Raw genomic sequence first — 27,856 nt, forward strand, 5'->3', positions numbered from 1 at the left:
CAAATGGGAAGTATTGCTATTTAATATACCACCTTGCAAATCATAAAAATACCTACGTGTAAAAAAACAAACAAACCACAACCCAGTTGTTATCTAAAAATCACAACAACATTTTCCTCAAGTTTTAAATTTTTTTTTTTTTAATTAGGACAAAGTTAAAACGTGAATATTCCCATCGCCAATCCACGATTCCGCCCCTTCCTGCGCGTTTCCTATTGTCTATGTTCAGCGTTAGAAAGCCACAAACGCAACGAAAAGTAGCCAAGAATTCCGGCACGACTTTCAAAAGGCGAAAGTGCGGGCACGCCCGGGTGACTTCGCGGGGGGGGGGGACGGGTCCCTTTAACTCAGAGCTGCTTCGCCGAGCAGGCAGCGGAGTCTGGAAAAGGTCACCCGGACACACTTACTCCTGGCTGCGAAGTCCTGCGGCGGCTACTGATCGAGCAGGCGGGGGGGGATGGGGGGGGGGATCGGCCAAAGTTTGCAAGTTTCACTCCAGGCCCCCGGCGCGCGGTTCCATGTCGCCGTGGGGCGAGCTCCGGCCGGGCTGCGGGGGGGGAGGCAGCGCTTACCTTTCTTGGCTTTCGGGGAGTTCTTCTTGCTCCGGTGGGTGGCTCGCTCTTCCTCAATAGCAGCTGCTATCTCTGGGTTGTCTTCCCCATTGTACCAGACCAGCAGCTCGTCGCCGGGCTCAATTGGCTGGGGGGGCGGCAGAGAGAGAAAGGCAACGCCAATCAGCGGGAGGGTTGTTCGCGCAAGGCCGCGGAGCAGGCTCAGGGCCAGAGGGCGTGGAGCTCGCCGCGGGGACGGCAAACAGCTGTGCTCCGCGCCCAGCGCCTATTGCCTCACGGCCGGACGGACCAAACAGGAAGAACTCTTTAACCCTTCCCGGCTGGGCCGCGGCACGCAGGCGCCGCCGCCGAGAGCAGGGGAACGGCTTGCCCCGAGCGCCCCCTGCTGGAAGGAGGACTGCAGGCGTCCAACCCCAGGGCTCTGGCTCCTGGCTGAGAACAGGCTTTCCAGTAGGAATCGACGTTTAAAGCGACTGCACTTGTTTGGCAAACGCACAAGGAACAGGAGGACTTGGGGCCCCTTAGAGACCAACACATTTATTTGGGCATAAAGCTTTCCTGAGCTACAGTTTCATCACGCTTCCTTTAAACCTGACACGGCAAACAGTGATCTCTAATCGCCCACCCTGTTATGAGCTCAGTTTATGCGGAAAATGCTGCAGTTTTGATTTGAAGATGATTTTAAAAGCTGGCTCTGTTATTAAAAAGGAAGGTAGGGCAGAGAAAGTAGGTCATAGAAGATGTTAAATTCAGATAGAGGATGGAGGAAGCCTGTAACTCATTTTCCTCCTAGCAGGGGGAAATGATGACACTTTGTTTAATGAGATACTTTCTAGATTATTTCTCCCCAATCTATTGTTTTTTTTTATAAAAACGAATTTTGAAAAGGTATTTGAAAGTTCAGGTTAAGCCAAGCAAAATTTTACTGAGGAGCAATTGTGCTTACATTTGTAAGTTTGATCTGCATGTATATATTACATATATTTCTTTAAAAAATGCAGTTTCTAAACTCAGGATACACAATCTCTAACAGATATCTTTAATTAACTATCTACTGTCATTTTAAAATGTTTTCTTCATTTTAGTAGATTTAACTGCAACTATTTACATTACACAAACAAGACAGTCTTGTCTGTAATACAACAAAAAAGAGTAAGAAATGTCTACATATAGTAGAAACCCATATAGAAACAGCCATCTATAGAAGTTGACAGTTTGGAACTTAATTTCAGGAATACATTGACAGGAAAAGTTTATGGCAGAGAAAGAGGAAGAGAGGAAAATGGAAAGGCAATTACTACATGTTTCTGGAGTCCCCCTGAATTAAGCCCAATAATAAGAGAATTGTGTGCCATTCCACACTTATTTCTAAGTCTTTATGCAACACAAACTCAAAAAAAAAAAAAAAAGGAAGGAAAGGAAAGGAACAAGAAATTGAACTAAACACAGGTCATTGCGATTACTACTCTGATGTCCCAGTGCCATTACCATGCTGCTCAATACTAGAATTGATAGTTTTACTGGTAATTTTATGTGGTCTTAAATAGCATCATCAGGATCATACAATTTTTAGTGAATCCCCTTAAAGATTTTCCCAACTTGAGCAGAGTAAAAGGGGGAAATACTTCTGTACCTATATTTTTCAAATAATCTCCCAAACATTTCTCCATTCAGAACAATTCTACTCAAGTGTGGGAATAAAATCCATTGGCCCTAGATACAAATGCCTTTCTTCCTTGTGACTGCAACTACTCTTTTCAGTGGCTGAAGAATATGGTGCCAGAAATAGTTTATAATTTTAAAGTAATTAGGTTAGAGCAACGGGGATCTCAACTTATTATTTTAAGTTTCACCTGAGCCAAAGAAGGGGGAAAAAAAACCTATTTTACCCCCATATGCTGGAAGAACACAAGAGATGCAAGGTTCCTGGCATCTACATTATAACCATCTTTACCATGATCAGATCTAGCTTCTGGGGCTTGTGCAATCCCTCGTGCTTTGGGGTGAGGGTCTGGGGACGGAGGGACACCTGGAAACAATCAATTTTACCTTTTTTTTTTTTTTTAGGGTATCTAGAAGTTTTCTTTGCAAAGGAAGTGTAAGTCAGTTCATAGCATTAAAAATGTCATTAATTTTTCCTGAAGACCGTTGTTTATGCAGAGCTCCCCATTCTCCTCTACTGCCAACCTATGAGTTACTCATGGTCCCCTATCCTGCTGAACTGATTCATGTGTTATGATGGTTCTGTGGAAATTTTTGTGAACAAAAGGCCTACACCAAACTGACTTCAATAGGAGTTGGATCAAGCCAAAATTCTTTACATCTTACTGTTTTTGAAAGTTAGTTTGGAAAAAAATGGTAATTAAGTTTGTTTTGAGTACTTATAAACAGAACCTCTTCATTACAAGATGTGACATGCACAGCTTAGCATTCATTACTGGAAAAGTCTACTGACGTAAATACTGTTACAGGATAGAAAGTTTCAAGCTTTTGGTATAAGGGGATTAACTTTACTTTATAAATTAGATATATTTCAATAATATTTACATTAAGTGTTATCTAATGGATACCATATTAGCTAAGTATTGCATAATTTTTAGGAAAACATGTACAGTACTTTTTAAAACTATATACTTTGTTGTTAAAAGTGTTTATCATTTGACTATCAGAGCCATTTTCTCCTGATTTGCTAAATTCCAAAGCATAAACATTTTTAAATTAATCCTCACAATAAGGAAAGTGAAAAGGTTTGTTTCAGAGAATCCAAGTGTAAAATTGCACTGACCATTATACTTGATACGTTCACATACATAAAATATAAGGCCAATGCTAACCAGATTAACCTAAATCAATATATGCTAGGTTTAAATCAATTTGTGTCTACATAGAAATTTACACAAGTTTAAACTGATTTAAAATATGGTTAAACAAGTGTAACTTTTAATATAAGCAAGGCCTAAGATTTTGGTTTCCATTTGCAGTTTTGGAGTCCTGATGGAATAAGTGTTGGGTAAATTATTTATTTGCACAGTGTCAGTGTAGTAATGCCATACAACCAAGAATGAAGGCAAGGTTCCTGCTCCAGTCTAAACCTAGAATGGGTTGACAACAAAGAGAAATGGAATTCAGTGCTGTGTTAAGCATGCAACTTGTCAGTTCCATGGTTGTTTTTCCCTTTTAATTTGCTGAGTGTAGTGTTTGAGTTGCTAAATCAATGTCTAAATAAAGTCTTCTGACCCTGTCCTTCCAAAATAAGATGCGGCCTGCCTTCATCAGTCCAAGCTCGTGCAATAGAACAGCTCCTATGTTAGCAATACTAATTAAAGCAACAGCTCTACTTTGAGGAAATCCACGATCACTTGATTCTGATGTAGAGTAAGCATACTACTATACCTAGAAACAGAAGGCTAGGATCAGAGAACCTTCCCATGTAAGAGTTTTCAGTAAAAAAAAAAAATATCAAAAATCTAAAATTTACCTACCTGAGCCACTCCCTTAAATTCTGTCTACAACCACATTTTTAAAAAGTTACAAAAATTAATATTGTATCTTAAAGGTAATGCATAATTCAATAATATGTACATTATAGTGGTGGTGCTCGTTCTTATAATGTACAGGATCTTCCTAACTTTGAAGGTCATGTGTTGAACATAAATACACAAAGAACTTTGTTGTTTGTAAGTTCTTCATAAGAGCAGTAAAGGGTTGCAACACACAACATACATGACCAACACATAAAAACAAGGAAATGAAAAGTTAAGCCACTGAACAATACATACCTCTATTCCTCCACACAGAGGCACAAACCTTAATCATTACTACAACTACCATAACACTAAGGACCACACATTGAAACCTGAATTCTGACCCCCTCAACACAACCCATCTCATTACCAACTACCTTCTCCCAAAGCTATTAGATTGGATGTTCAGTGTAGTAGTGTTGGGAGGAAACAGTTTAGTAAAAGTATGAAGTAAAGTATGGCATCCTTAGTGGGACAGAGTTAAGGTTGTGGTGCATTGTCTGTGGTACATTCCGCCTACCCTGTGGTGTTCTCTCTTCTTAGCTGAAGGCACTAGATCAGTGGTTTTCAACCTTTTTTTCATGTGCAGACCCCTAAAAATTTTCAAATTGAGGTGTGGACCCCTTTGGATATCTTAGAAATAGTCTGCGGACTCCCAGAGATCCACGGACTACAGGTTGAAAACCACTGCACTAGATGAAAACAAAACTGCTTTCACCCCCAAAGTATTAATAATCACAGGTATACATATCAATTGTAGAATAATCCTTCTGTTATACATTTACTGTACCTTGTGACCTAAGTGTACTTATTTGTTTTGTGTTTCTTTAACAGTTCTGGATTTGCACTCTGGAACTGGGAGGATGAGAAACAACATAAGTAATTTTCCAGCATTTGTCTATCTTGTCTAATTAGGTTGTAAATTCTTCAGGACAGGAACATCTCTTATTATGTGTTTATACAGTGGCTTGCATGGTGCTACTATAATAATAATGAAGCACTTTTGTTGGATGGAGGTGTTTGTGCTTGTGTGCAGTGTTTACACCTGAAAATATCAAATTCCATTATTTGGTTTACATTTGTGGCACTACAAATCGAGTCTTTGAGCTATTATGTGTGTCTTGTACTTACACTGATTTTATTTATACAGTACTGTAACTTGATAGAATGGGATCTTCCATAAACAAATTAATTTCACCTGAAGTTGGTCACATCTTTTTAATCAAGCCGATTTAGAAAATTTCTTCTAATAGAATTTTCACTGCAAATTATTATTAGTTAGTATTTGAAGACAAAGTGCTAAGTACCGTATTGTGTTAACATAGTTTTTCCAAGAACTTTAATGTGAACTTTAAACCAAAGCCTTTCATTAAAAAATAGTAAGTTTTTTTTTTTTTTAGTGACTGATTTAGAAACCAATTAAAAGTTTAAATAGTAGGGGTGAACTGCCCCCAGTTACATATGTGCACTGGAAAGACGTACACCAAGCAGCCTACAAAAGTCCTCCTAACTTGAAAGCACCACCTTGTAAAGGGTGGCAGCGTTATTCATTTTTTCTCACTTTAATATTCAAACCTAGACCTTCAATATAACAAAGTCCCAAATGAGCAATTTTGCTATTAGCTAATAACAAAGAATGGGAAGAAAATGAAAGATCTACATAGCTCTGAGGCCCTACTCTACCAAACATGCTCAGACAGACAAGACTTTGCTTATCTTGGCCTAGAGGTTTTCAAAAATATTACAGTGCTCCAATATTTTGAAATTAGGCTTTTTGAGTCACAGACTAAAAATCCACAAAGCCATGAAAAAACTTAAACTTGGAAAAAATTAGGTGGGAGCAGTATTTTAATTAGGTATGCAATACTAGTTTGAATGCCAAACAATAAAATAGAGGACATTACGTACACACCATCACTGCAAAATTCTTCTTTTGTGGGGTAGATTTCTTCTTCTTTTTTTACTTCCAAGAGGAATCTCCTTAGTTTTATTAATTATCATCAATTGTTGTGACAAGGGGGCAAGTGAGTAAATTGTGTCCCTACATTAGTAAAATCTACATGACCATTGTGAAAGGTTAATATATACAAACAAAAACATTGTGCAAAATTTCTAGGCGAGGAGAGCAGCACCATTCCAAATGTTCAAAAACCCATGTTAACTGCAAGACTACTCCATCTAACGTTGAGAGTATTTCAGCTCTCTGAATAAATTCATAGAACCAGTGGTACCTGCCACTTTAGATACGAGGACAAAAGTCCCTGCCCCCAAGAGCTTGCAATTTAAATCAGACATTAGAAAGAATGACAACTGAACACAGTGGGTATGACATGGGAGGAAACATTAAACAAAAAGAAACGGGAATTAATTTTAAAGAGCATTTTATCAAGGACATTATACAGCTCCATGTTCTTGTTTTACGTATTTATTACGTTACTTTAAAAAAAAATGGTCATGCATTAGAGTAGGGGTGAACTGTACCTAAGAGAGATCAGGGCACATTAAGAAGGAAGCAATTTCAGGCACACTAAATGATGTGAAAAATAAGCTTTGCATTCAAGGAGATAGACAAGTAACATTACTTTTTGAATATATGTTTTAAATGATTTAGCGCAGTAATATGGCTCTGAGGTTCCAAAAAGTTAGAAATGCTTTTCTATATGATGCTCTGTTCTCAAAGTCTTTCTGCAGCTAAATGTGCTTGCTTTTCTTTGCAGTAATTTAACTTCGGGAATCTGGCTCTTATAATTGTGCAGGCTAATTACCACTGATTTAATCATTTTGGGTAATTAATAAAATTCTGCAAAATACTAGATCTTGTAATGTGGTGGATCAGACAAGCTTCATTACCAAACAAAACATCAGATTAATTCAAATATTCTTTAAAAAGTTACAAGGAAAATTACTAACTTGCGTACATCGAAATCTGTGCTAAGTGACTCTCCAAAGCCTAATCTATACTAGGAAACTGACCCAATGTTGACAGTTGTAACAGTACTAAAAACTGCTTAGCTTCTAATATAAACTAAGATTAGGAAGACTGGAGTTTGCCCCTTGTCCTCCTTCTCAAGAGGATATATGAACAGGAAAAGCAAAAGCTGTTGAAACAAATGCTTTCAGATGTGATTGGGAACATCTGTAAAGCTGGCAAGGTAGGTTTACTTATTAATTTGCCAGTAAGGGAGGCAGCCATGTAAACTGAACCTTATATCGTAATCTCTGTTATTCCCATTTATTGGGAAGTCCTAAAAGCAAACCATACATCTATATTTAAAATTTGTATTAAGTACATCTTTGACAAAATCCTGCTCAGTGGATGGAGAATGGCTATGTTGTCAGTGGTCTTTTTGCAAGATATTTTCTCCCCTCAATGAACAGATCTTGTTGTGCAGTAAATTTGCAAGAATGCAACACAAAAACAAATTTTCAAAATCTGGATAGATTCATAGATTCCAAGACCAGAAAAGACCATTGTGATAATCTAATCTGACCTCCATGTAACAACAGGCCACAGAACTTCCCAAAAATAATTCCTGGAGGATAACTTTTAGAAAAAAATCCAGTCTTGATTTTAAAATTATCAGAGATGGAGAATCCACCAGGACCCTTGGTAAATTGTTCCAATGGTTAATTATTCTCATCATCACAGGTTAAGATGCTGATTTCTTTTGCAAAATCCTTCTATATTTGGCAAGGTTGACTGACAAGTTTGGAGCTAGGAAAATGCAAGAGCAGCTACAATTTTTCTCGTGGATCTTCCAATCAGGCTTTCAAACTGATCACAGCACACAGATCATGTATGATAGCACAGATCCCAGACAGTTTTCCACACTGATAGCCGGTACAATCTATGTTGTTTGTGACACCTTGCTTGGGAAATGCTGCTTACTGACTATGTGGACAAGTTGGGATGACTACTGGCAGAGTAAGACTCACTAGCATTGAATCAATTCTCATGAATGAACAGAATATAGTCCATAGACAAAGGACACTTCATATATTAAAGTGAGATATTAGATAAACGAGAACAGTGATGACAAGATTAGGTGAACATGAAGCTATATTGCCTTTATTTGGAACAATGCTATCAACGCTCATGGCTAGTAGATTAATCCTTCCCTTAATCAGAGAAACAAAGTGTATCTCATGAAACTGTGGTTACAGTATTTTCAACTTCTTTAAAATATATGTAAACCATCAGGGCTCTGCCTTTTTTTTTTTAAGTTGGGGATATGAGAGTTGTCAACAGTCATGCATTATGAAATGAAAAAATGGAGAGGAGTAAAATACAGACCCTGCCTACATCTTTTATTAAAAGATTAAAAGACCAATAGGAACTATGGATTTCTTGTTATTGTCTGAAAGGATCCATCTCAAGCAGGCACGTTGTGCCGAGTAATGATTTGTGTGCCTTGAGCATGCCTAGGAATTGAGAAATGCTGATCACCAGTAGTCACTTGCTATAGTTCAGTATTGACAGTTGTGCTGTATCAAACCATTAACAAGCCCAAATACAAAATAGAGTGTTCATACATATCTCAGTTTGTAATAGTGGCTTGCAATTTTATTCACAGAGAAAAGACACCTTGGACTGCTAGAACTGACATTTCAAGTACATTTTCTCACTGTTCAAGAATTTGGTTTCTAAGATCGGAAGTGTGACGTTTCATTCCATATTCTTTATGAAAATATGCATATGATATGAATATGACGTAACAGATGTACTTTATGCAAGATGGCTCATGTGAGATCATTGAAAAGGTTATGATTTACTGAATGCAATTATCCAATTTGTATGCCTGTATTATTTCTGTATCTGAAGTAAGGAATATTGACTATGTATCTGTATTTCAACTATACTACTTTGGGTGATGTCCACTGATAACACTTCAGGTACAACAATGGAAAAGCCAGACAGGGTTGATGGCTCATCAGCAAGGACAATGGACTGTGAAAAGGCTTGGCCTTCCTGTGGACTGCTCCATACTACCAATGACTCATGGATGCTGTGATACTACAGAGTCAGGTGGTCTGGTCACCTGATACTAAACATTACTTGGGACTTCTTGTAACTTTCCACTGGAGGGGGGTGGGGCACAAGTTTGGGAAACAAAGGATTTCTGCCTTACGTAAATCCTATTTAAGAGTGGGAGGAAGGCAAACGGGACGACTCCTCTCCATGGCCTGTCTGCCCAAGAAGAAAGACTGCTGCAGCTACCTCAAAGGAAGGCAAGGGTCCAGTCCAGACTGAGACAAGGGTCCAGTCCAGACTGAGACAAGGGTCCAGTCTGAAAAGGAATGTAATTGGAACTCTGAACCACAGAAACTTCGCAACCTGCCTAAAACAACATTTAGGGTGAGAACTTACGTTTTTTAACCTGTTTCTTAAGTATATTGAGCCTAGCTTGCGTATTTTGGTTTATTTGCTCAATAATCTGCTTTGTTCTGTTTGTTATCTCTTGTATTCACTGAAATTCACCCTTTTGTAGTTAATAAACTTATTTCTTGTTTATAATATAACCCAATTTTTGTAATTCCTAACAGGGGAGATGGCAGGGGGCGGGGCAGGGCGGCAAGAAGTTGTGCATATCTCCCTCCACATTGAGGAAGGGAGTGGATTTCATAAAGCCTTTGGGTTTGTACCTCTTAAAAGGGGTGGGCACCAGAGTGTTGGAACAAGCCCTAAGGCTGAATCTTTCCAGAGCTGATCTCTGTCTCTGTGTGCTTGGTTGGAAGAGGCTTGAGAGCCTACCCCAGCAAAGCCAGGTAAAGGGCACCCAGGCTGGCAGAACAGGCTGACTCAGTGGCACCCCAGCACATCAGGTGACACCCCAAAGGGCCCAAATCCATCACAGAAAGTACAAAAATAAAACAGGTTCTTGAAGGAAAAGGAAGAAATGGATACCAAAAAGTCATCGACACTTCACAAATGGACAGTGCTACCTTTAAGGTTTTGTAGTAAATGGTCCTGTTGATCTCCAAAGGGAACAGATTTTGCTCCTTTCCTGAAAGAGCCCAGTTCACATATCGCAGCCAATTTCCTTTCCTTGGATCTGTCGCATCAACACACATCCATCCCAAGTTTGGGTAATATACCTTAGAAATAAAAAAGAATGAGTTACTCATGGGCAACTGAATTAGCCTTAAATATAGATGCTTAAATACACAGGAATAATTTCAATAATTTATGACAGAAAGGCATTTCTTGATGAAAATATTTATGAGAATGGTACAAACTAAATATTTTACTGAAATTTGCCAATAACACCCCTCGCCCCTGGGAGCATGGAAAATAGAAATGTACATGCATTTTCCCTCAGCCTGTATAGAATTTGACTGATTTTTGAGGGGTGGGGAGATGTTTATGATAAATGGCTCTTAAATATTAATGGCATATTAATCCTAAAACACAAGGGATGAAATTCTGGCCCCACTAAAATTAATGGTAAAAATCTCATTGATTTCAGTGGGTCCAGGAATTCACTTTCAAGTTATTTGAAGCTATTGGCTTAGGAAAGGTCAGAAAGCATTATAAACTTGTAAGTCCTCTCAAATGCAGAGCATACTGTTTACCTCAGTTACAGTGCTTGGTGCACTGCAGACAAAGAACTAGTAACTTGATTGAGTTGGCATATTTTCCTCTGATTTTGCGCTTGCAAATAACTGGAGACGTATATTATAGCACTTAACACTCTGTGACTGTGCCTACAGTGAGTTGCTAGAATATGTGCTATATAAGGTACCTGCAGTTCTGTGGATGCAAAAGTATGGGAAGTCAAACTGGGAAATATGACTTTTTAGCATATTACATAACTGTGAACTCTGAAATAGCCCCACCTCGGCCAGTGCTGGCAGTCAGAACACAACCAAATGAACCTTTAAAATTCAAATTACTGATTGTGTCCTCCCAGCCCAATATTAATCCAGATAATGTTGTTTCAGTACTTTGCAGATGCATCCCTCATGCTTGGCACTGGGATTTCTGATTAAGGTCTATGTATATCCTTACATGCTAATACAGTAACTGGTTCTTTTATATTATCAATGTTTGAAGTAGTCTGTTAGATTTCCCTCTTTCTCTAGAAGTGGAGTAGACAAGAGAACAACAAGTAGGTAAAGAGTGAATGAGAGTGTGTGTGCGCGCGCACGCGTGTAAGTAAAAAGAACCTCTTGCCCTACGAAGAGAAAACTATTTCTCACTGTGAAATTAAGAGATCAAAATTAATTTGACAAAGTCACAAAAGGGTTATGTAATCACTGTGTGCATTATTATTTTGGCAATGAATTGTACATTACAATTTGACCTAATGTGCTCATCTTTTCTTCCTATAAACAGTTCTGAGATTCCGCTGGTGAAATACTTCAGTGTTGAATGTATCTATGTTGCATTAATATTAGGGCTGTCAAATGATTAAAAAAATTAATCGCACTGTTAATAATAGAATACCTTTTAAAAAGATATTTTTGGATGTTTTCTGCATTTTCAAATACATTGATTTCAATTACAACACAGAATACAAAATATACAGTGCTCACTTTATATTTTGATTACAAATATTTGCACTGTAAAATACAAAATAGTATTTTTCAATCCCCCCATTACAAGTACTGTAGTGCAATCTCTTTATCATGAAAATAGAACTTACAAATGTAGAACTATATACAAAAAATAACTGCATTCAAAAATAAAACAATGTAAATCTTTAGAGATTAAAGTCCACTCAGTCCTACCTCTTGTTCAGCCAATTGCTCAGAGAAACAAGTTTGGTTACAATTTGTATGAGATAATGCTGCCTGCTTCTTGTTTACAATGTCACCTGAAAGCGAGAACAGACGTTCGCATGGCACTGTTGTAGTCGGTGTCACAAGATATTTACGTGCCAGATGTGCTAAAGATTCATGTGTCTCTTCATGCTTCAACCACCATTCCAGAGGACATGTGTTCATGCTGATGACGGGTGCTGCTCAATAACAATCCAAAGCAGAGCGGACCGATGCATATTCATTTTCATCATCTGAGTCAGATGCAAGAGGCAGAAGGTTGATTTTCTTTTTTGGTGGTTCAGGTTCTGTAGTTTCTGTATCAGAGTGTTGCTCTTTTAAGACTTCTGAAAGCGTGCTTCACACCTCGTCCCTCTCAAATTTTGCACAGCACTTCAGATTCTTAAACCTTGGGTTGAGTGCTGTAGCAATTTTTAGAAATCTCATATTGGTGCCTTCTTTGCGTTTTGTCAAATCTGCTGTGAAAGTGTTCTTAAAACGAACACGGCATTCACCAGAAAATGTTAATCTACTTTAAATTCTCATTCCACCTTATTCCGGATTTACTTTCATGTGTAGACAAATCCTAATACTTGCAATTAAAATAAATTGAATAAAATTGTACTGTTCATAATGTTTTAAATTAAACCTACATTAGTAATTAAAGGTACACTGTTTTAAGAAATTTAAAGTTAATTAACAAAATGATTTAACTATATCAATTTGGCAAGTCTTCAAGGAATAATTCTTTAAATGATTAAATAAGTATACTAAACGTTAGATTATGCATTAACTTTTATTGTCCCCATTTGATGGATTGAAAAAAGTAAACATCAGAAAAGTTGGAAGTTAAAATAATTTACTTTTTATCTGTTTGTGGATAAAGTACCATTTTACCGTGTGAAGGCGATCTTTAGTGTTTTTATAAAATTTATCCAGCTACAGGTTTGAAATGTTTGATATTCCAAGATCCTGTATAAATTGTTTTCAAGTGGGTTGTAACTCCATTTAATTATCTTTAACTAATCAAGACAGCTTGCAATAAAATCAGTTCACTGACAAGTGATCTGTTTTCAGCCAACATATAAATCCTCTTTGCTTTTAAGACAAGATATATGCCTACCACATTTACTATTTGAATCAAAGATAGATGTCTATAAGGGTATCATGAGTTGTCATACATTCTTTCCAAACCACAGCAATAATCACTTTTTGCAGCTGGAGAGATCTTTTTTTATTTAAAATTGTTTTTCCTACCTCGATACATATAGTGGATTGTAGAGTACGAGTACGGGGCTGCTCACATAGAAATTTCGGGGGAAAGATTTACACACACCTGCTACGAATAGAAAAAGAAAGGAAAAGTACAGACAGATTCTGGAAGTTTGTTTAAATTTAGTATTTGCTTCTACTCCTCTCCATTTTATTTAGGAATTGTAACACGTCTTTTCTCCACCCCCAAGCTCTCTTAGGCCCTGGCATTTTGCACCGTTTAGCACAGCACAGTCCCCCCAATACTAGCAACAGTGCAAGTGCTATTGTCTACCAGGCATAGGGTCAGATGACAATGGCAAAAGTGCCTGCATCTGTGCTATACAAGGCCCATGCCACTCTGCTATTCAAAGAGCATTTTAAAATAACCCCTTTTCAGAGGCGAAAGTTGTGCCGCCCCTGGAAATGGGGCATAACTTTGTTAAAATGTTTTCCTTTTGTTAAAGCCAGGGAATGTCTAGTCTTCATCTAAATAAAACAAATGACCTGGGCCCTATCTACAGCATAGACCTGCTCACTGAAACCTGCTTTTTTTAAAATGGCATTGTTTTAGTGTAAACTGAATTGTAAGAACTACTTGTTTGTCCATATATTTAGCAAGAATGATGAGGTGTTATCTGGTAGTTATGTATACTGCAGCAGCACCTACAGGTCTCTGCCACATCAGGGCACCGTTAGGCTGAGCACTGCACAAGTATATAAATAAGCGACAGACTTGGCTCCAAAGGCTATATAGCGTGTAAAAGACATAAAAGGTCAGCGAAACAGACAGACAGTGGAAGTGGCGGAAGATGTGGATGGGGTAAAAAAAAAAAAAAATTGGGTAATGAGCCAATCCTCTTTCTACATTTCTAAAATTTTCAATATGGCATCTTTTCTTCAGCTTCAAATATACTTTGGCTAGGGGGAAGCTACACAGTGAACAGACTTTTGGCTGACGCTGAAGTGTCAACTACTATCTTTGCAAAGCCTTGAGTGATAAACCCAAAGCCAGACTTCATCCTGAGTCTTCCATTTTGCTGCATGATGTTGCATCATTTGAATTATTTCTGAGGTTTAGTTTAGAAACACTTGAAGTATACATTTTTGTTCCTCCCCAATATTTTACATATCTTCATTTGAAAGTATACCTCTAAAGTTCATTAAAACAGGGACCATTTACTAAAGTTTATTAGTTCTGTGGTGCCCACACCATGCTGGTTTAGAACAAACTTGTTGACTGAGGGTAAAGTCCCAGCAGAATCTGCCACAAATTTCTACACATTTGTTAGTCTTCTCATTATACCACAGACAGAAAAAGAGTGAACATTGTCCTTGTTAAGTGTTCAGATTTCATCAGCTGATTTCTACGAGTGTGCTTGTAAGTGCACCAAATCCTTACATCTGTGAAAGTAAACTCTTCCACAGATCAGGACTATAAAAACAGTCTGTGTAGTTAAAATGAAAGAGCAGCACAATGTAACATTGTTAGGGAGTGCAATCCCAGAATGGAAGACCTAGCAGATACGGAATGCATGGCCAAACTAACTAGATTACTTATTATTTCAACCAGTCTTCACTGTGCTGACTTTCTTTTAAGTCTTGTCCACAGTGGGCAAGGAAACAGTGTTGGCAACTCTCTAGGATGCTGTGACTAAACATAATTCCTGCTGGACAGGATCTAGATGGCTTGGCACAACATGCCTCAAATTCTGGGCTCATCAGCAGATAGCCGTTCTTCCATGGGTTTTCTAGTAATGCCACCACACTCCTTTTAGCTGCCTTCTCCTCCAAGAAAGGAAAACATGTACAATCTTTCTTCAACCAGGCTGACCATACAGACACAGAGCTATACCATACAGAGCTGATTCAGAAATGCCCACTTCGCCTGAAGTTTGCTAATTATTAACTAGGTGGAGATACTGACTTCAAGGGTCTCACCCTTTCTCCAGATTACTTTAGTTTCTTTCTTAAAGATCCACTACTGAGCAGCACCCTCTTTCACAATGTATCTTGTTCGAGTTAAGATGCTAGAATGGTTTTCAGATGTAAGAGAGTTGGTAAATATGAGTATGGGGGTGAACTGCTGCAGATTACAAATCTCTTTTCAGCCTACATTTTTCAACTGCTAAACCAGTACTAAAGCAAGCTGTAACTGACCCTCAACCCTTTTATTACCTGCATTGCAAAGCAGATCACTTTACAACAAGTGGTTCAGAAACATCAAATTAATACAAGATATAATTGTCAAACAGAATTGGTAATTTACTTGGTGTAAGAGGTTTTTGCTGTATGAACTTTCACTATGCACTACAGAGAAAAAAAACGTGCAGCTGAGGTAAATAATTTACCTGACTGATTTCATCTTGTTAACTGTACTTGTACTAGATCTAAGCCTGAGATACACTGCATTGTAGTATCCTCTTGTAATGTCTAGAGGCACTTGATGGCTTATCAGGCATTCTACTTGAATTATTTTGATTCTTATTTTACTGGCTGTTAGTTTGCTTTTATGGGAATTTACCATTCTAGGTCCATTTCTGTGCCAGGGTTCAACAACTAGCTTGATGTGTGTGTGTATGCATGTGTGTACACAGTGCTTCATAGTTTGTTTTATTTTATTAGGCAGGTGGCCAACAGGGATTACTGTTGGCAGGTGGCCAACAGATATCATTAAAATCTGTTTCTTGAAATCTGTAAAATGTGCACATAGCATGTCTATTAAATAATGTGTTACTATCACTGTTACCCAGCCTCCCCCCAACTCTTCCAGTTTGTTTGTAACACCCACGCGTTGCACAGTCTAACCAGTTTATAAACTCTTTAGGGCAGTATAATGAACTGTTTCTTACCCTTTCCCTCTAGAGCAGTCTTAACTCTGTCTTCTTGCCAAAATGAAACTCAGACTTGAATAGTTATGAACTACTTGAAAAACGAACAAACCAAAGTGTCCCCTAAAATAATTTTAGCATGTAAGACTGTTATAGCAAACAGAATGGCTTTTAATGGAGCTACAGTGCCTATCTGGTAATTTCCCACCACTAAGTTTCCTACAGAAGGTATTCATGTTGTAGATCTACCTCTTACCTTGAGACTCTGGGGAAGATTACAGATTTCCATATTGTATTTTAATCCTTTGTACAATCACCAAATTAGCCTTCTAATTTAAAAACACTACTAAACAGAAAAATCTCTTTCCAGAGCCTAGGTTTACTTTTAGCATGGATTTCTATTGTTCATTGTTTAATAAATTCTCAGCGTTACCATTGAGAGATTACAGCTGCATATTGTACTTTAAAATTGCTGTTCCTACTTTCCAGTTTGCCCACTAGTCTAAAATTTCAAGATAGCTTTTCTCCAAAAATATACTTTTAATGCCTCCCATGGACCCATCCACACCTTTCAATGATCTTATTACTTCCTACTATCTATTAATAGATCTATTACAAGTCCCTAAATTATCACCTTCATGAAGACGGAGGGATTTGAAGTGCAGATAGCTTTTAGTCACATTTACCCAAAATGGTGAAACAAACGAGCACAGAAACGTGCACTCTAAATATTCTACATTATCTTCAAATGAAAGATGATTTAAAATTATTTGGAATTCTTTAAATTCCTCTACATCCTGTTGTACAAATATCTGAGTTCTTCTGAAAGTACTATGTGATACATTACACGAAGACAGCCACACACGTCTGAGGTCTGTGCTTTAAGTTACATAGTGTTCAAATTAATTCCTTTTTGTACAATGATAAACATTATTTCTCATTACCAGGGGATGTTGTGAAGGTCCAAACTAACAGGAATCAAAAATGAAATCCTTAGATAAGTTCACGGAGGATAGGTACATCAATGGCTGTTAGCCAAGATGGTTAGGGACACAACCCCATACTCTTGATGTCCCTTAGCCTCTGACTGCCAAGGTAGGATTGCACAACAAGGGATGGATCACTCAATTTCCCTGTTCAGTTCATTCCCTCTGAAATATCTGGCATTAGCCACTGTTAAAAGACGGGATACTGGGCTAGATGGACCATTGGTCTGACCCAGTATGTCTATTCTTATAGTGTAAATTGCTACTCAGACTAATGGTCTGTAAAGCATTCTATGATGTTTTTATCCATAGGTATTCTTCCATAACACAGCATTTGTGCACCAGTATAATTTATTATCAAAGGAACAGATATACAGTTTAAACATATTGAATCAAGGTATTCTGATTTTTACAAGACTGGAGTATTTTGTGATATTCTTCCTTCAGGCTGCGAGACTATGCTGGATTTCGCTATTTGTTTTTGACAAAAAAGCCGTTCTGCAGTTCTAAAACAGATTTCAAATTTACAGATATTAGAAATATTAGAATAAATGGAGCAGCAAAAAAATAATGTAACACGGCTTTATCCCATTTAAGCTGCATATGCTGCATCTACTTGGAGAAAAGTGTTAAATGTCAAATATACATTTTAAAAATACTAATTTATCTAAAATTATAATAGGATTTTGTAGTTATGCTATTTTATTTACAGTGACAAATGCTTCCTCCTTTTTACGCATTTATATCATTTCAAAACAAGTCTGATCATACTGCTTTGACAAACGTCAAAATGGAGCTGCACAGATGGTACTTCAGTAGTTGAGTTTTCCTGAAAATTGCAAGTAAATGTTTTATGCTGTACGAGAGAAATCATGTGAGGTGCCAAACCCCTCCTGAGAGATGCGAAGCTCCTTTCACTTCCACTGACTTCAGTGAGAGTTGAGGGTACTCAACTCTCATGAAGAAGTGCAGTACCTTGCAGGATCAAGCCATCTGAAGCCAAGCCTGATCAGCAACAAACCATTTTTGCAGGAAGTTGGGGCCAAGTAGCAGTGTTTAACATACTTCATATTGCTTTACAAAACAGCTACTTAATATTTTATCAATGACAATGGCAGGGTTTTAGCTGTGTAATTCAAAACAATTGCACAGTCTGATCTGTAGTTTCAACTAACTATATTTTCTGAAAAGGAAATAGTTCTGATTTAAATAATCATACACAATGATCAATATCTATAACGTCTGGGAAAAAATTAAATATCAAATAGAAAATAATCAATCACTTAACTATAGCTGGCTACTTCCTTTACCAGCTGTTTCTTACCTCCCACATGTATACATTGCTCTTAACTTGGGATCTTTTTTTCTTGTCACCAACAAATGGTCCGAATTTTTTGCCTTTTAAAATTGACTTTGTTGCCCAGACACCTGGAGAGTTAAATCAGTAACTGTAATTAGTCTACTTTATTTCTGACAAATAGCTTTCTTAAACATTTCAAATTTCATAAATTATCAAAATACATGCCAAATATCTTCAGGGAGCATTTGCAATACCAAAAGAAATAAAAATTTACTCAAAGTCAACTTACAAAGCCAACTATGAGCCCAGAAAAGAAACTTACCCATGACAGACTTGAGTAAATTTATAGACCTTACAGATGAATAAACTACATATTTGCTGAACCAAAGAAATGGCAAGCAAATTACAGACCAGTTTCCTTACTTACAAATGAGAACAGCATCTCTACCTGACCAGAGTTCAAATCTGGAGACTACTAGCTGGAATGTCCTAACTGATCAACTGTTGGGATGGTGAAGAGGACAAGAGGTGGTCTTATGAAGGAAATGAAGCAAAAGAGGCGATATTCTGGACCCCACCCTCCCAGCATGATATCATCTCTATCTCATTAAAGCAACAGAATTTGTAACGTAGGTAGAATTGCAGAATTTATTTCAGAACGATGAAAAATAGTACTTATCTAAAAAATTTTGTTCTGAATCCTTCGTATCACGTCACCAGGTAAAAGCACTGAATCCCCATACTGCTGTATGCAGGATTTTATGGTAAGTTTCTATAAAGCTACACAGTTTGTCAAACCATTTTCTGCACTGTTTCAGTTAAGCACACTATTCAGCTGATGATATACAGACAGCCCACACACCCTTGCAACAACCTCCATTGTCTCAGACCAGTTCAGAATAAAAACCAAATGCTATCTTTGTTACAGATATAAAGTCAAATTCTGCATACAATTATACCAGTGAAAATCTAAAGCAACTACACTGACATCAGTGGAGTGACCTTTGGAATTACACTACAGTAATTTATCCCAGTTTTTTAATGTACAACTGACAAAAGGGAAAGGAAGATAACTCTCTATTTAGTACCATATACTGAACTCAGGCATTTTCCCGTTTTATCTTGTATCCATTATCCCAGTCTTTACACAGTAAGGTAAAGGTGATCTCTCCAATCCCTCCTGTTTATCTGATCATATTCACAATACCTTACTACAGAGGTTCTCAAACTTTTTCTTTCCGAGTGCTCCCACCCCCGCCCCCACACACACACCCCCAACATGTTTTAAAACCTCCATGGCCCACCTGTGTCACAATAACTGGTTTTCTGCATATAAAAGCCAGTTCTGGCATTAGGGGATAGCAAGCAGGGCAATTACCTGGGGCCCCGTGCCACAGGGCCCCCCACGAAGCTACATTGCTCAGGCTTCAGCTTCAGCCCTGGGTGGCAGGGCTCAGGGACTGGGGCTTCGGCTTTCTGCCCTGGGCCCCAGCGAGTTTAATGCTGGCCCTGCTTGGAGGCCCCCCTGAAACCTGCTCAAGGCCTCCTAGAGGGCCCTGAACCCCTGGTTGAGAACTGCTGCCTTACTATATTATCTTGGGGTCTTTTTTTTTTTAATATAGTTAGTAAAGACCCATATGTCAGCTACTATGTAGGGTTGTTTAACTTGTTAAAGAACAACTTATGAAGTTATTGGAGGACAGTTCTAGGAAAAATGCATTTTCACCTGCTTTACATACAATAATGGAAGAAAGGCAAATGAAATGCATACAGAAGTTCTTAGGTGGTATTTAATAGTATATCTAAAGAGAAAATTTAATTAAGATTTGTTCAAAATCTACATGTTCGGCCCTTAACTTATTATCCACAAACCTTAACAGAACTTTGATCTTTTCAAAACATCTTACTCTGAAAAGCTATCAAATTATAAGTAAAGGGTTCATGTTTTATAATAAGAAAATTAATTATATATGGACACACAAAACTTATGTGTTTCAAGCAACTTTAATTCTTAAAACAATCCATCCTTCACTAGAATTAAAAGACAAGCTCCATGCACAGACAATTAACCTCTGGTAGGTACATACCTGTTGGTCTACAAAGATAAAACATTTTGATTTCATTGACAATTTAATACTTGCTTTAAAAATACTTTTATCAAACTTTTCATTTTCAGTGAACATTTATATAACCTTCATAACCAATGAAAGTTTCTATGTTTTTTCCCCCTATATCTAACACAACTCAAGGCGTGACATTTCTAATTAGACCTTGTTTATATTTTCAGCAATGTATTTCCTTGTCTCAGATTGGAAAAGCAAGAGTCTTCAAAATGGATTCTAATATTTTTCCATTAGCAGGTTATCTTAAAAGTCCTCTTGTACTTTAAAGATCAACAGGTCACTTAATCAGTCCAAAGCATTATTTATTATTTGTACTGCTGTACTTCGTAGCCTCTATTAGGAGCAGGGTCCTATTAGAAAGCACTGTCTCTGATCCAAACAGCTTACAATCTAATTGGTATTGAAGTCTTTCATTTCCAATTATATTTCAAATTCTATCTCAAGCTGCTAGCTTTCTGCACAAATTCCCTACCCTATAGAACAAGCTCCATCAAAGCTAATAATGGAAACTTTACCTCTTTGAAAGGCATTAGTGCAACTGCATGGTGAAGTATTTCTGCTATCAAATTTGCCCTCTCTCAAAACACTTCTCCATTGTACTCTACCAGCTGCTGAATATCCAAGGAGACTGCATGTTTTATGCCACATCATGGAAAATATCTGTGGCAAGGAAGCCAGTCTTGTGTGGTATTTTCCAGGTCTGCAGTGAATCCCTCCTTGCAGGCTGAAGTCAAAGAGCTGTGATTGTGATCATCAAAGAGCAAGAAAGGGATTTGGATGGAAACCTCAAGATGACTGCACAGAACTACCAGCAAAAAATTAAGCTGTGGAGCAGGTAAACGAGCAGTGAGTGAAGGAGATTCAGCCTAGTGATGTAACAGTATTTCTTAATAAAGCTAAGAAGCAAAAAGCTCAAATTTAACTCCAATTCGTATTCTGATGTTCAATTCAGTGCAGACAAGCATGGAAGAAGTGCAGTGACAGATCATTCTCACTGAGACCTTGCTAGCCAGGTCACTTTGGATCATTCATCATAAGCTCAACAGAAGTTTGCCTTTATTCTCCACCTGGGAACCAAGTTCTTACAATAAAAGTGAAAAACTTATCTGAGTTCCTATGTAAAAACCAGTGGTACAAGTAGAAAGTGTCCAATAGGGAGACTGTGGAGAAGGACTCACAAGCAACAGAGAGGAAAATCATAACTCTAGATTATGAAGAATTTTCCAGTGCAAGTTTAACTGGTGGAACACTAGATACCTATTAAATGTCACTTCTGATCTGATAAAAATGCATGATGCAGGAGAACAAGCAATCATAAAAAAAGGCTTTTTTCCACTACAAACTCAAAATCTCATTGCTACACAATTGCAATCTTTGTCTTTAACAAGCATTTTCATAATTCAAGCTTTGTTTTATTTTAACTTCCCACCCCATTTTAGTTTCCTTCCAGTTTGTTTTTCTTTTGAGGAATGGGGAAACTCACGCTGACTGCACCATTTGTTACTTTAATGCTTCACTTTCCATAGCTGCCAGAATGTGATATTTTTGTCCTCTAACTTCTCCGTTATCTCTTCACAGTTACAGCACTTACCAAGCCGTGTCTTGTCAACAGCAGATGGGAAAAGCCTCACTTCCTCAGGAAGTCCTTTAAGCACATGTTCAGGTACATCAGCCAAGGTCTCAGCTGCTCCTGCAGATTCAGTTGTGTTCTACAAGTCATAAAAACAGAAGCGCCATGACCATGATGAAAGAAAAACATTTTAGCACAACAGATGATCAACCCATACAAGCTAGAAAAACTGGTGACAAAATGAAAGTGAAATTTTAATTTGGGATTTCAATCAGAGATTCAATATTGCAAATGTCTTCCACATGAAGGCATTGCAGGTTCTTTGGTACGCCCATCACACTTGTTTATACTTTTGTAGAGAGTTCTAAAATCATGTTAAAAAAAATCTCCTAGTGAGAAATGTACCCAGTTGTTCCTTTGAGAATCTTCCTGCTTTGTTCCAGCCATTCTATGCTCATGTTTGATACTGACAAGTCGATGCATGTATTTTGTCTATGATCACTACTTAGCAAGCAAATGTAATTTAGGTTTGTTTATATCCCACAGGCCATTTGCCACTTACTTCAGCCTTGTGTTCTATTTAAAATTCAGAATTTCCATCTCAGAAATATTTAATCTCATATGTGCCTGAACTTGGTATACGTGTCAATGTTGGTGTGGGTTACCTGATCGCTATTAATAGCAGCTATATTAGTCATATTAAAGGCAGAAAGTGGAACAAAAACAAAGGGTTGCGCTCTTTCTATGCCTTTGAAAAAATGTATTTTATATTTCTTCCATTATTCAATTTATCTAAATCAACTCGTTTTTCATTCTAGTTCAGCTAATGTTTTGAGAACTGTGCAAATTTATATATTAATCAGGTAAAACTGGTCTACTGAGCAGAATTATAAATCAATCTTAAACAAGAACATTACACAAGCATTCCACACATTAGAAACAAAATGTTCAAATTAGGATTTGAAATCCATACTTAGGCACAGGTGCACACAAGTTTGAATATTTGGTCAAGATTCCTGAGTCCAGCTATTTATACAGCCCCTCTGAGTACCTCTTTTCCTCTGAAGGAAAGCAATATAAGAAGGTAACAACTGAAGTCTAGAGCAGAACTGGGACTGAACCCATACCTCCTAAGTCACAGTCCACTGTTTTAGCCACAAGACCATCCTTCCTCCTTAAAACGTTTTCCAAAAAGTTTAGTTTTCAGCATTCTTAAGAACTTTCAGTTCAGTATAACATTCCCTTCTCAATTCACAGTGGCTCAGTCAAACTGTTATGAAGAGATCTCAGAACTGTAGGTAACTTTGCATATCCTGCATGTTGCAATGTGTAGGCATAAGCAGGCAAAGTCACGTTTGCTATGGCTAGACACAGCTCTTAATTCCCCCCACTTTTTAAAGTTGTGGACACTTAAAAGTGGTGTATAAAAGCCCCAATCCTGCAACTGCCTTTAATGGGACTCTGTACAAGCACAGGAGTCCACCTGCACTCCATCAACTGCAGGATCAGAGCATGATGAATACATTTGTAAAAAGAGTCGATATAAACATTGGTATATGAAGAGTTTTACTGCCTGTAGACTATCATCATTATGAAATTTTAAATTTCAACAACTTCCTGTTGAGGTGCTAGAGTTGTTCTAAGTCTGCTAAACAATTTTTTAATTTAAAAAGTGTAGTTTTTTCCACACTCTGCAAACTGGACAATGGCTGCACAACTTTTGCTCTAGTTTAAAAAAAATCCCAAGCAAATATCATCCCAGAGGTAATATTCTGAGAAAGTTTTAAGTCACTGAAAGAGCTTAGAGAGAAAATGCATACATAACTTTATTTATAGGAAGTGCTACAAATGATGCATTCAGAACTTAACTAAATTTAAAAATTAGCAGTAAGAAAATGAAGCTTTTTAAATTTTAGGATTTTTTTTCAAAAGTGTTAAACTGTAAGAGAAGCCAGTGTCACAGCTGTTAGCCAAGACATATATAAACAGAAAGATTCATGCCCCAAGTCAGAGAATAAAATGGTAGGTAATTGTTGACCCAGTGGCCTATCCTCCTTGACCAAGTACATGACAACAGACACCGAACAGGTTTTAAAAAGAAATCGGGTTTTAGTAGCGAAGTGCATTTTTTAAATATTTGACCCTTGACAAAAGAAGCTAATTGAGTAAGGCAAGCAAGTGCATGTTGAGATTTACTCTTCAGGTGCAGCATGTTTTAAGTTTAATACGACTTTACTTGGTAGTTCAATATTTTTATTTTGATCTTTGAATATTTGAAGAAAGTTGACAAAGGAGTCATGTTAGACTGTGAGCTCTTCAGGGAAGGCACTGTTTTCATCTGTACAAATGATACAGCACAACCCTGTAAGTCAGCAAAGGTAACTATGAAAGCTGGTCAGCTGCTGTGCTAAGTACATTAATTCAAATTAGTATCAGCAATACAGCCAGAACAGTTGTATATTATAAAGCCACACTGATGGAGAACGTATTTTACCTGTTAGGTACCCAAAAGACAATACAAACCTGAGAAAGCCACGGGACTGGTGGTATTGTGCCCACTTGGACTCTATATTAAAATAGATTCAGTCACCATTAAATTAACCATTTATTTACATTAACTATTCTCAAAGCACTGCTGAAACTTCTTAAGCTATCTTGTTTGCCTTAAAAAAAAATGAAATCTATGCTTAAGAAATGAAGAGCAGCTGATCATCTACTCCCTTATGTCTGCTGTTAATTTGATTCTTACAGCCTAGCACTGTGGTGATTTTTGAGAAAAATGAATCCAGATGAAATAAGTTTGTGGGGAATTAGGAACACATCTACTCAATTACGATCCACAATAAGTAGGGCCCTACCAAATTCACAGCCATGAAAAACGTGTCACGGACCTTGAAATCTGGTCTCTCCCCCATGAAATCTGGTCTTTTGAGTGCTTTTACCCTATACTATACAGATATCATGGGGGAGACCAGCATTTCTCAAATTGCGGGTCCTGACCCAAAAGGGAGTTGCCGGGTTATTTGTGGGGGTCGGGGGGTGTCACGGTATTGCCACCCTTACTTCTGTACTTCAAAGCTGGGTGGCTGGAGAGCAGCAGCTGTTGGCCAGGTGCCCAGCTCTGAAGGCAGCACCCAGCCAGCAGCAGCACAGAAGTAAGAGTGGCAATACCATCCTATGCCACCGTTACTTCTATGCTGCTGCCCTCAGAGCTGGGTGGCCACAGAGTGGCAGCTGCTGACTGAGGGCCCAGCTCTGCAGGGGGGAACACAGAAGTAAGGGGGCAATACCATACCATCTTTACTTTTGTGCTGCTGCTGGCATTGGTTCTGCCTTCAGAGCTGGGCTCCTGGCCAGCAGCCACCAGCTGCCCAGCTCTGAAGGCAGCGCTATCGCCAGCAGCAGCGCAGAAGTAAGGGTACAGAATAATCTTGTGAACCCCCACCCACCCCCACCCAAACTCCTTTTTGGATCAGAACTGCTACAAATGACAACACTGTGAAATTTCAGATTTAAATAGCTGAATCATGAAATTTATGATTTTTAAAATTCTATGACTGTGAAATTGAACAAAATGGACCATGAATTCGGTAGGGCCGTAACAATAAGCTGGCTTCAGCTGAGGTTAGTAAAACTAATTTTCCTCAACAGGAGAGTAGTTTTACACAGGATTGCTGGATCTGCCTCAAATGTCTGGCCTGTAATTCACCTATCTTCATCATAAATTGACAGTGTAAATGAAAAACATGGCTAAAGAAAATATATCCTATTTTACTTTTGTTTACAGATTTACAAATAGCTTTTCATAACTGAGACTTATGTTTAGGATATAATGAGTCAAAAGATACCAAGAGATGGTAATGATATTGTGTTGAAGAATGTGTCACAAGTTGGCTGGGCTATGCTATCTACTGGATAAATATTTACTATTTGTATTGTGGTAATAGCCACACAATGTGGTAAGTGCTTTCCCACCACACGTTCCTCTGGTCCGAAAGAGCTTAAAAATAAAAAAAGACAGGACATAAGAAAAGAGACAGGAAAAGAGATGCAACATGCAAGTAGAGTGATTATTAGCCTGCTTATTTATTATTTGTATTACAGTAGCATCCAGAAACCCCAAATAAGAAAAACCCCCACTATGGTAGATGCAGATTTTTTAAGGGACATTACATTGAAATCTATTCAATTTAAAACAAAAAAAAACAAAGAAGTAGTTTCAGGTACCACACCATACCCTGAATCTCCCTGTCAATTTTTGCAATCATATTTCTAAATTTTATAAGTTTTTCTTCTCGTCTGTTGTGTGGAAAACAAACGCACACAGGAGGAAGTCATTTATACACGACAAACAGTGAAACTGACTACAAAAGAAAGTGCTGTGAAGTGCACAGAGGAAATTGAAAAGTAGTGGAAAATGTTTCTCTTTCATTTATTGTAATCATTGGTGTTACTCATATCAATACAGTAGACCCCGAGAATTATGAACACCTCGGAAATGGAGGTTGTTCGTAACTCGGAAATGTTTAACTCGGAACAAAACATTATGGTGGTTCTTTCAAAAGTTTACAACTGAACATTGACTTAATACAGCTTTGAAACTTTACCATGCAGAAGAAAAATGCTGCTTTCCCTTTATTTTTTTAGTAGCTTACGTTTAACACAGTACTGTACTGTATTTGCTCCCCCCCCCCCCGTCTCTGCTGCTGCCTGATTGCATACTTCCTGTTCCAAATGAGGTGTGTGGTTGATTGGTCAGTTTGTAACTCTGGTGTTTGTAACTCTGAGGTTCTACTGTAGTAACTAAAAAAATTCAGAATAAGGTGATTTTTTTAAGTTGATGGTGTCTCTTTAAGGACACTTCACAAAAGGCACTGCAGATTGCTTCTTTCTCCATATACCTTTCCCTGCCAGTCCATACCATTTTGCTCCAAGCATGATGTATGCTGCACAATTCAACTTGATAAAAGACATTGGGAAGGTTCACTTTGCATTCTGCAAAATACAATGACTTGGACCAGCAAGGCACCAAAATGAAAGGCAGGCTTTCATCCAGGAAATTTACAAAAGCCAAAACATATAGCACCCCCTGCAGGAGTGCTGGGGGGATTACTGGAACTATTCCTATCTACAACTAACCTTGTAGCTCCAAAAATTAGCATGAAAACAAATGAGTTTTCGTGCTTCTCAGTCACCTACTTTGCTACAAAAACATTATAAATTGCTGTTAGTTTAAATGTTACAAAATAATAATAATGTTTCTAATATTCTGAATTTGAATAATGAACATTCTGAAGTCAGAATTCTCCAATAGCCACATATAGATAAGTAAAAATAATAATTTGGTCAGAGTGTACTAAGGGGAAAAGTTAGGTTCTAAAAGGTTAATAAATTATTAGGTATTTTAATAAATGGCTAATCAATTATTTTAAATTGTTAAGGAGCCCAACAGTTTGCTTCTAATCAATTATAACATCTTCTGTTGTGCTCATTATTTGTACTACACGTCTGTAACATGCTTACAAATAGATTAATATGTTAACTCTATAAGCTATTTATGAATGTACCCACAATTTCAGAGTTACTGAGCATGCACAACTCCCACCGAAGTCACTGCTCTTTAAAAGAACTGCATCAGGTTGGAACTGAAGATGTTTAGGTAACTGAAAATCTTTAAATACCTACCTTTTGGCATCCAAGTTTGATAAATTCTGGCCACAGTTACGCATCCTAAGCCACAGTAAAAGACAGTAGCAAAGATGGAAATAACAAATCTAAATATCTAGAAAAGGTATCAAAATATCAACCAAACCCAGGGGACTGCACAACTGGCCTGGGTAACCGTGCTCTACTTTGTAATCCTCCTTGCTTCTACATAGGAGACAGAGCAGAGGGATGCTGAGAATGCTCATATGCGTTCCCATACTCAAAAGGTTCT

At 37.8% G+C, this 27,856-nt stretch overlaps 1 protein-coding gene across 14 annotated transcripts in view; it reads right to left on the minus strand.

Moving 5' to 3' along the window:
• Positions 1-27,856, minus strand: part of PRDM2 (PR/SET domain 2) — a 124,486-nt gene that overhangs the window by 65,400 nt on the left and 31,230 nt on the right. For 6 of the 14 annotated variants that reach the window (XR_006286492.1, XR_006286493.1, XM_037881326.2 and 3 more), the window contains 5 exons: positions 24,442-24,484; positions 21,940-22,057; positions 18,250-18,353; positions 10,040-10,192; positions 573-699 (listed from right to left, as the gene is read on the minus strand). Coding sequence is in view for 12 of the 14 variants with exons in the window: in XM_037881326.2 (XP_037737254.1) it covers positions 573-699; positions 10,040-10,192; positions 18,250-18,353; positions 21,940-22,057; positions 24,442-24,484 (545 nt within the window). In the remaining 2 variants the exon portion in view is untranslated. Of the gene's footprint in view, positions 1-572; positions 700-10,039; positions 10,193-11,827; positions 11,875-18,249; positions 18,354-21,939; positions 22,058-24,441; positions 24,485-27,856 lie in introns of those variants that run through there. The other 8 variants (XM_043531909.1, XM_043531910.1, XM_037881331.2 and 5 more) reach the window with 3 other exon arrangements.

Source organism: Chelonia mydas, chromosome 18 (assembly GCF_015237465.2).
Source record: "Chelonia mydas isolate rCheMyd1 chromosome 18, rCheMyd1.pri.v2, whole genome shotgun sequence".
NCBI classification, from domain to species: Eukaryota; Metazoa; Chordata; order Testudines; family Cheloniidae; genus Chelonia; species Chelonia mydas.